This window comes from Ictalurus punctatus, chromosome 8, assembly GCF_001660625.3.
Source record: "Ictalurus punctatus breed USDA103 chromosome 8, Coco_2.0, whole genome shotgun sequence".
Classification (NCBI taxonomy): Eukaryota; Metazoa; Chordata; class Actinopteri; order Siluriformes; family Ictaluridae; genus Ictalurus; species Ictalurus punctatus.
The window spans coordinates 1,915,001-1,924,805 of NC_030423.2; the positions used below are offsets into that span (position 1 = coordinate 1,915,001).

At 43.2% G+C, this 9,805-nt stretch overlaps 2 protein-coding genes across 2 annotated transcripts in view; both read right to left on the bottom strand.

Annotated features, from left to right (window-relative positions):
* The window catches only part of tcirg1b (T cell immune regulator 1, ATPase H+ transporting V0 subunit a3b), a 12,948-nt gene extending 10,937 nt beyond the window's left edge, over nt 1–2,011 (bottom strand). The window contains exon 1 of the mRNA XM_017473613.3: nt 1,855–2,011. The gene's annotated coding sequence lies outside the window, so the exon portion shown is untranslated. The remainder of the gene's footprint in view (nt 1–1,854) is intronic.
* Nucleotides 2,012–3,259: 1,248 nt separating this feature from the next.
* On the bottom strand, nt 3,260–8,679 carry prpf19 (pre-mRNA processing factor 19). Its single transcript, XM_017473619.3, has 16 exons — nt 8,497–8,679; nt 7,538–7,687; nt 7,345–7,421; nt 7,117–7,258; nt 6,903–6,976; nt 6,714–6,779; nt 6,574–6,615; nt 6,380–6,454; nt 6,205–6,280; nt 5,995–6,104; nt 5,741–5,896; nt 4,752–4,821; nt 4,473–4,646; nt 4,306–4,388; nt 4,081–4,186; nt 3,260–3,856 (listed from the first exon to the last, which is right to left on the bottom strand). Exons 1-16 carry the CDS (start codon nt 8,513–8,515, stop codon nt 3,759–3,761), a joined length of 1,518 nt encoding a protein of 505 aa, XP_017329108.1. The 5' UTR covers nt 8,516–8,679; the 3' UTR covers nt 3,260–3,758.
* Nucleotides 8,680–9,805: the final 1,126 nt, after the last annotated feature.

A 9,805-nucleotide genomic window follows, 5' to 3' on the forward strand; every position in this document is an offset into this window, starting at 1 on the left:
TACCGCGCTCGGCTCGAACGCGTGATTGATTAAGTATTATTTAATAAGGAGTCGCCAGCGTACGTGATTCGTAATTACATGACAAAAAAAAACAAAACCCCAAACGTTTTATTTCTGTATACATTCTGAAAACATAATAAGGAAACAGCCCCGAGTACATGTTGCGTAACAGGTCGGAGAAGTGTACGCTTTTGAAACAATGGGATGTACATGGAAATAAGCGTACTTCCTCATATAAAGCACGCGGTTGAATATGAACACATCTTCGCATTTCCATTCTGTACAAACGTGTTGCGTGGCGATAAACCAGAGGGACGTTTCGAGCGGCCCGGGTCTTCAGGACGAGGATATTCAAGCGCTGGCTCTGAGTGACGCTCGTGAGTTGAAGTTCTTTGCAAAAGCAGTTTCAACACCTGCAGGAACTTCCACAAGGTGGTTTCGTTTTTGCAGTCGGGCTTTGTGGCATTACTTCAGAGCGTTGACGCCGTCTCACCCCGGCGGTTTCGCAGAGGAACTTTCATTCACTGCGTCCTTTTGATCGGTCTTGTTCATCTTTTATCGTCTCGGTTTCTTCGTCACGGCTGTGGAGTACCGATAAGTAAGACGGCGAGAGGTACTTCGGGTCTCGTTACGTTTACAGTGATATTCGGGACGCCGTTCCACAGAGCAACGTACTGAAGTGCCCGGGCGCGTCTCGACCAGCTCCCGAGTCCAGTAGACGGGGCGCTGATCAGGCCGTCGATCATTTTAAGGGCTTTCTCAATCGAGAAAAAAAATGAAATAATAATAATAATAATAATAATCATACAGCGTTCGCTCTGAAAATGTAAAATAAATAAAAATAATAATTTTTTTTTAAATCCCACAATGCATCACAAAATCTAGGGAGCATCCATGCTCACTATGTTCCCTTAGCGGAAATGACGTCATGTTTCCGTCTACAGACGTAAGTAAGTATCTCGTTATCGTTACCGCAGCTCCCGGATGACGTCCTGTATACAGTTGGTTCGAGTCAAACGACTTTTAAGCGTTTAACGATTTAAAAAAAAAAGAAAGAATCGTAAAAAAATCCGCTAACTAGCCTACGATGCAAATTTATGACATATAAAACATAAAAAAAAAGAAAAAAAAAGTTTTTACATTTTTTGAGACATCTTACAACACGAGCACGTAGTCACGTGGCCGGAAATTGGGTTATCGGCGTCTCGGCGTGTACCGAGCCAGGGTCCTTACCAGTGTACACGATATACAGCTAGGGAGCTGATTTGAGACGCACCCGTCGTCTACTTCGGTATCGCAGGACGACGTGAATATTATGATTACGACTTCACGTATACGCGTAAAACTGATGCTGAAGGTGAACGAAGATTTCAGATTTTAGAAGTGGAATTATTACGTCCAGAATAAACCCCGATAACGAATAGTATCGTGTTGATCGTACGTCCGATTTAACACGTGATTATCTGTCAGTAGTGACCCCCGTGTACTTGTTGTAAGAGTACCGCCGAACGCTGAATAGTATCGTCCTTTTAATATCGTATCGTCGACGATAATATCATATCGCCCTACCGCTCTTACTGTAAATAAACTCTGTCCATCCCTAACTTTAACTTGAAATGGAACAGGGGTTTAAAACCACCTAAAGAAACGGGTAAGTGTGCGAACTAAACAAAATATATGATAGAAAATGAGTTGGGTTTTTTTTTTTTAAATGATTGAAGGAAGTCGTGGTTTTTTACACACACAGCTACAGTGCTCTGCATTCCTGAACTATCCGGCTCCACTACACATATTTACAGTCTGTTCACTACTTCACCCGTCAGTAAAGAGAAAAACAACTGATGTCAAGCTTACCCGTGGATGGTGAATAAATTATTGGCACTAAAAACAGCTCTCAGACTGTCTTCTGGAGAACTCCGCAGGACTTTGCTTTCCTTTCGCACGGCGTTAATGAAACCGCTCCAACAACAGCTGTCCTACCGTCTCTTCAGGATCGCACCCGTATTCCAGAAAAGTCCCGCCTCCTACACTAGGATTGGCTAAAAGTTCCCATAAACACTCTGCTGATTGGCGAAGCGACGACGCGCACGCATAGTTGAAGCCAATCCGACGCCAAGAGACGGGGTCGGGAGGAAAAGAGGTAGAACGTGTAGCAGGAACGAAAAGGTGATTCACCAACTTCCGGGTTTTTCCGGGTGTCACATGATGTCGGCTGGTCACGTGACGGTAGAGCACGTTCATTAGCATGAGGAGAGCTGGAAACACGCGCGGCCTCGTGCTGTGAAGACCCGTGTGTAGAGTGCCTGTTTGTTCTGTTCTGTTCTGTTCTGTTCGGGGTTTATTTATGTTTGTTTGTTTTTTTGTGCAGATTGAGCTGTATTTGGAGCCTCCCACTGATTTCTAAAAAATTTGAGTGTGACCAGAATTCAATCCATCAAAATAAGAATGAAGAGACTGCATTCATAATAGACAGTGTTTTTAATGAGGGGAGGGGGCAGGGAGAGAGAGAAAGACAGGGAGACAGAGAGAGAAAGACAGGGGGTAGGGAAACAGAGAGAGGCGGAGACAGAGAAAGACCGTGAGAGAGAGATGGGGAGACAGAGATGGAGAGCGAGACGGAAACAGAAAGACAGGGAAAGAGAGCGACAGAGAGAAAAACAAGGGGAGAGAGAGGGAGAGCAAGACAGTGAGAGACAGAGACAGAAAGATGGGGAGAGAGACAGTGAAGGAGAGACAGGGAGACAGACATAGGGAGATTAAAACAGGGGGGAGAGACAGTGAGACAGAGAAAGACAGGGAGAGAGAAAGAGGGGGATTTACTTTATGATTGATCAAAAATATATATTGATTTTTTAGCAATATATTTCTTCGTCTTCCCCTACATCGGCGTGCCTCACTGATCAACCTGTAGCCATTTTCAGATTTGAATACTTTACATATTAATGTCTGTTAATTATTACTCAACAAATTTACTCAAGCAGAATCAGAGGCCTCGTATGACCACAGATTCATACGGTCCATGATTACACCTGTACAAATCCTCCGTGATGGGAACGTGTCGTCCCGGCGATATCGACCATTATAGTCGACGTGTTGAGTGTCGAATGTTCTTTTCATATCGTTACCACAAAAAATATTGTCTTGAAGCTATATCATGATATCACCCTCACTGTATCAGATTGATCCTTGATACGATATTCATCTGTAATACGATCAGATTCATGTCCCACACTTCAGTCAGTCACAATAACACCAGACATTAAAAACCACCAAATCTTTATTGAAATCTAATTTGCATTCATTTCCGTTTTCAGCCCAACATGACAGGGTACAACAAAAAAAAATGAGGCACAAGAGACTAATTAACAGCAACACCACTAAGCCAGAAAGGAGAAAGGGATCCCTACGAGATCAGAGCAGGAAAATAGAAGTTTGACCAAAGAGTAAAATCATTCACAGCTACGGAAAATGAGTTAACGATCAAACGACTGATTACCGGGATGTGTTCAGGATGTGTTCAAGTTCATTTATCGCTACAGGGTATCGTAGTATACGTAAATCGTCCGGTATCGGTCATCAGCCGCGAGAAAGCGAGACTGTAAAAAATCATCGCGGTCCTGTCGGCGTTACGTGGATGGGTTCTACTGCGCTTGGCTTCTTCTTCTTCTTCCACACTACATAATGGATCATGGACTAGAACATAACACTCTTATTTCTCTCACTTTTCTTCTCGTTTTATCATCGGTTCCTCCTGTGTCCTACAGGCTGTAGAACTTGAGGCTTCTGTCCATGCCCGTAGAGGACAGGAACTGAGCGTGCTCACCGAACGCCACACCCGTCACCAAACCAGAGTGATCTGCAGAAAGTGACGGGGAAGAGAGAACAGAAAGTTGTAAAAGGGAACAAAGGCCAGCATGTGCTGAATCTCGATTACAGTTATCAGTTTTAAAACCTGCAGACAATGGCGTAGGGGAAGTACGGACAACTCAGCAGAGAGAGAGAGAGAGAGAGAGAGAGAGAAAAAAAAAGACGACTCGATGCACTATTTTCCGTGTAGGACAGTAAAGCTGCTGCACTCACCGGTGAAGTTGAGAACCTCAGACCACTGTTTGCAAATGTAGACTCGAATATCAGACCCTCCGACAGCCAGATACGTTCCGCTCTGATCAAACACCAGAGACTTCACCTGCAGATCGACAGGAGGAAGGACAAGAAGACGGAGAAAAAGGATGATACTCGTTGATACGCCAGGAAAATAAACAAAAACAAACCGACACTTCCGATAACGACGAAACCGTATCGAACCTCATAGCTATTATCCAGAGTAATTGTCTTAAAGTTCTTCAGCTTCCTCAGATCCCACAGCTTCAGAGAGCTATCCTGAGCACCTACAACAAACAACAATTACAAAGGAATTAAAGTAATAAACAAACAAACAAATAAATAAATAAATACAGTTACGCATCGCTTACCAGTAGCAAGGTAGTACCCGTTCTCGGAGAAGGCGATGGCGGTGACTGGGCCAGAGTGACCGGGGAAGTTGGCCACATTGGTGCGCTCCTTCAGATCCCAAATCTTAATCTGCGAGTCTGCCGTACCGGTGCCGAAAATCAGGCCGTCGGGGTGGAACTGAGCACAGGTCAGTGCTGTAAGCCGGAGGGAGGACGTGGTTACGCAAACAGGCAAGAAGCACACATTTGAGGGGAAAATATATGAGATAGACATATCGTAACAGAGATGGAATTACGCACCACATCCTGCTGTCTCATCGGTGACTTTGGTGAGGACACGACCGGTTTGGATATCAGAAAAGGCCCAGTACTGTAAGAGAAAAAACGGTTAGAATTGGTGACGTGCAAGCGAACAACCATCATCGCCGTATTTTTTAAAACGCCAACGAACGATTACGCATCAGCAGTGAGGTATAAACCCACGAGCTGCAACCTTGGCTCTGCTTTTCTATTTAAAATGCTACACCTTTGCTGACAAAGACAATGCTACTTTTATTAAGCAAGTTGGACCGTGATGATCATATACTGCTGCTCACTGCAGTTAGTCTGCATTAAACGCACTTAACTAGCTCACCAGCTTGCCTTGTTACAACACCAGTAACCAAAACTAGCGATAATTGGAAAAAATCCACACCGATAGTTTTTCGAGAAGGATCTGTGGTCGTTATACGTTACGAGATCGGCCTCTAGAGGCGAAAAAAAAAAAACTAAACGCGGAGAAATTTTGCCGTGTTATTTGAAGTGCTTTTTTATTTCATTTCGGAAGTCCCGATTTTTATGTTATTCGGAGTGTTCATTTTTGGTTCGGTTTTGATGTATATAATTTATTTACTTTAATATTTATTAATAGTTACTATATATTAATATTTACATATTTATTTCCATTTTAAAAAGTAAAGCACATTTTCACGGTACAGTCAGCCCTGTTTATTTTTGTAATAAAGTTTTTGCAATATTTTACTTTGAGTGTTATGTTTATATTCAGAATCAATTTTTTTTTTTAAACTATCGGTCGATTAATCGGTTATCGGCAGGTAGGCACCGCCCGACTTAGTTATCGGTAAAATCCAACCATCGCTCGACCTTTATTACATTAGTTACTTTGTTTTAGCTGAGTCAAATAGGTTTGTGGCCAAAAAAAAAAAAATAAGGGGACTGGGCAGCACATTTGCTTCAAATGCATCTCAGGAGTAATTTTCCCCATTACGGTGTGCGTGTATATATATTACCTGATCCTCAGAGGAACTGAGCAGGTAATCTCCAGTAGCATGCAGGGACAGGCCAGTAACCCCTGCCTCATGAGCTCTAACCACCTGCACACAGTTTCCTGCTGAGACTGACCACACGCGGATGGTGCTGTCCGGGGACGCCGAAAACACCAGCGACTGAGGAAAAAGGGTGTAAAAGTATAGAGCTAGATAAATAAAATGACCCGAGATTTGCACGCACGCGTTATGAGGTTCGAGGAGGAAGACGGTGCTACCTGAGACGGGTGGTAGATGACGGAGGTGACCTTTTTGGTGTGGCCTTTGAGAGTGGCGACGATCTGCTCCTCTCGGCGATCGAACACCACCACGTTCTTATCCGCGCCACCTAGAGGGTGAAAAAGAGAGAGTATTCACATGCAGCATAGACGTAATCAGAAGAATTCCTATAGAGTCAGCTAGGTGATGTTTTGTGTGCGTGTCTGTACCTGTGAGCACTTTGTTGGTGTCTGTGGGACACATATCCAGAGCAAGGATTCCAGGGATGCTGGCACTGTGCAGACCCTGAACAAGGGGGGGAAAGAAAGGGGAACCACCAGGTGACAAGGCCTGCCACAAAACCTTTGTAACCTGCGCTTAAAAGCCAACCTAAGACAGACTTACAGCATGGGAGGCCACTTGGCGATACTTGCTGAGATCCTCGGCTCTGACGAGCTCTTCTGGCACAGTCTTTCCCCTCTGAATTCCAAAGAAACATTAAAATACATTTTCAGACCTTGGCGTCTAATAACGTACCGATCAGCAATTTGGACCAAGCGAGATCCATTTAATTTCTTCAGAAACTGTCGCATGGTTACCTTCTTTCTCTCGGTGGTCAGGACAGTGGCCTTGTCTTGCAGCTGGTTTGGAAAAGGGAAGACAACGTCAACAATGCAACCAACCGAGCGCACAGCGATTCCGGGTTAGAGATACGGTCGTGGTGGTGTCCAGGACTTACCTTCTGGATGATCTCGGGAGTCATTCCCACCTGTTCGCTGACCTCCATGGGCTCACCACCCGCACCCTGAGCAACACACACACACACACATTTCAACGAGCGAACGGATCAAATCTAACGTACATGAGGTGTCTGAGGTTTTAGTCAGCGAATGTAAATGAGCTGGAGAAACTCGAGGTGAATACTGACCACGGCTGCGGGCTGGGAGGCAGGAGCAACCTGGGGAGCAACCAATCCAGCTTGAGGTTTGAGTGTAGCCAAGGCTGCAAAGGGCAAAGATTACAACTGTTATATGTATGTGTGCGTGTGTGTGTGTGTGTGTGTGTGCTTACGTCAGTAATTATAGCAGCATTATGTACAGGGTATTCATACATATACCCTTATAAAACTATGTGGAACGCACCCTCTCTGGCAGCAGTGACCTCTTTAGTGAGACGGGCAATGACCCTGCAGGCGGCATCGTGTTGGTACAGGGCGTGTGACAGCTCCTGGCGTGTCGTCTGCAACTGCTGGCGCAGCGTGAAGCTGTGCAGCATCACCGCATCCTGAAAGACAAAGACGTATCGTGAATCCGGCTTAAAACAGAGGGCTTCAGAAACGCGAAAACAAACAAACAAGACCCGTTACGTACCCACTCGTCTTGAAGCGATTTGAGAATGGCAGGAATGCTGGTGGCAGACGGTGCCTTCGGTCGAATGGGGTGAGAGACTATCCGTGTGAACAGACCAAGACAACGAAAAGTGGTTTCGACGGTTGTCAAGAAAATAATAAAAAAGGCCTGAATAAATCAAGCTGTAGTATCGTATCGCATCGTATATATTTACCCTTGATGTCGACGAGCTGCTCCTCGGACAGAGGCTGCCCGTTAATCGGATCGGCTCCGTTCTCGGCGATGTATTTCTCTATGAGGCGGCGTTCGAATACCTGGTTGGAGACCGGAGAGACACACGGGTGCTCCGGTACCTCGTTCGAGACTGCGAAAAGGACAGAACGATGCATCGTTAGATCACACCTTAAAAGACGCACCACGATTAAACTGGATCCCTGTTAACCCTTGCGCTCTGTTCTCTACTTAGCAATGGATGATGGATGATGGATGTACTGTTCACAGGTGTTCGGGCAGCTAAGACGGGAAATAATACTAATAATAATTGGAATCACCAACATGTTTGCATGTATGTTCTTGTCAAACAGTGATGACGTGCAAATGGAGGCAGCTATTTGTTGGACTTTTTTTTTTTTTTTTTTACACCAGTTCTGTATTATTCAATATTATTTATGACCCTAATGTAACCTGTGTGACGTAAATATAAAATTAAGAACCAGCCATTTTGACCTGAACAGAGCACAAGGACTACTACTCAAATGCCTATACATAATGAACAAACATACATTTTGTACAGACCCAACGTTGTTTATTTTTTATGCACAGATAAACCAGTTCAAATAGGAGCCGGATATTCAGTTGAATCTCAAATGGTACCCTATATGCGCATGCATACATGTATTTACCCAAGTGCACTACACATATAGAGTGAAATAATGGCCTTTATACTGCAATAATTTCACAATTTCGTTGTGAAAACACACCACGCGTCTCCAAAGTTCAACTTTAACCAGCTCGCGTGGAACGCGTTTTTAAACTAGCATCATTAGCTTAGCCTCCGGCTCAGTTCTCTGCACGGAAAAGCATTACAGCTAGCTAACTAGCAGCCTAGCTTGCTAACTAGCAGCCTAGCTAGCTGAGAAACAACAGCCAAAAAAAAGAGAGTTTTAAACTTACTCGCACAAACCAAAGACATTTTCGGTGGGCGGACGCGCCTCTGGTCTTTTAATTTAAAAGAAACCTGCGCAGAAGTAAATGTAAATTTCGATAAAAAACGCTAAACCGGAATAAGCTAATCTTTAACACGGCACGAGCTCGTACACATAGCCACAGCCGGAACACGCTGGGAGCCGCGAGCGCTCAAAATGGAGCGCGGTGCATTGTGGGATAGCAAGTCCTCCACTGTGAGAATGTCCGCGCCACAAACAAAAAAAACAACAAGAGTCCTGTTCACACTTCAAATTATCATTAACAGAAAAATTATATATATATATATATATATATATATATATATATATATATATATATATATATATATATATATATATATACACACACATTTATTAACTTAACTAAAGTGATTAGATACGAGTGTTAATGTCTCATGGAAACATGAATACAACGTATTAATTCGAGGACTTTTCACAAGTCATTTTTCCATTCTGCTACTCTGTTCAAAAAAAAAATAATAATACTCACAGAAATGGTAATGGTTTCCACTACAAACACCATTACAAACCATCAAAACTATTACCATTACCCGTATCCACTTGACATAATACACCACTAAGAGAAGGCAAGGAATTACCAGTAGAGACCCACAGAGACCACTGGAGTTTCCATTAAAACCAATACAATTCCCATTATAACCATTAAAAAATCTATGTGGGGGTTTCTACTGTTGTTTTTTTTTCAGCAGGGCTCACGGGAAAGTTTATATTAGTTGTCGAACACCAGAAGGGTTTTTATCCTTCTACACGCTCTCAATAAAAATAAAAATTTGTGGACTTAATACTGGTGTCTTAATGCTATTAATGTTACAATGTAGGACATCCAATGTAGTTGTGTGCATCAAATTTTGTGGCTACAGTATAGGAAGGCCCACATATGTGTGTGACGTTCAGGTATCCGCAAACCTTTGACCTTATTTGTCTTATAAGTCGTCTATCTACAGTTGGGTGGAAAAGTCTGACTTTTTGCAGCAGGTAGAAAAGCAAGTTATTAGACATTTATTAGGTATTAGTATTGAAAGGGAAACACAAACAAATAATCTAGTCGGTTACATAAAATGAATAGCCCTTATTTTGTCTAATGGGTATGCAAGGGATTTGCATGGAATTGTATATGGTAGAATGCAATGATCTTAACGTTATACAAAAAAACAAAAGCGTCAAAGTGATGGACAGCACTAAATAATACAATCAATTGAACTGTTCTTGATAACTATAAATCAACCATAATATGTTCACCATCAGAACAAACACAA

Bases quoted from the DNA above. Each gene is read 5' to 3' on its own strand.
- prpf19 (XM_017473619.3), bottom strand. The intron at 6,455-6,573 runs GTAACCATGCGA...TTTGGAATTCAG, and splicing joins TGACCACCGAGAGAAAGAAG to AGGGGAAAGACTGTGCCAGA. The intron at 6,281-6,379 runs GTAAGTCTGTCT...CCCCTTGTTCAG, and splicing joins GCCAAGTGGCCTCCCATGCT to GGTCTGCACAGTGCCAGCAT.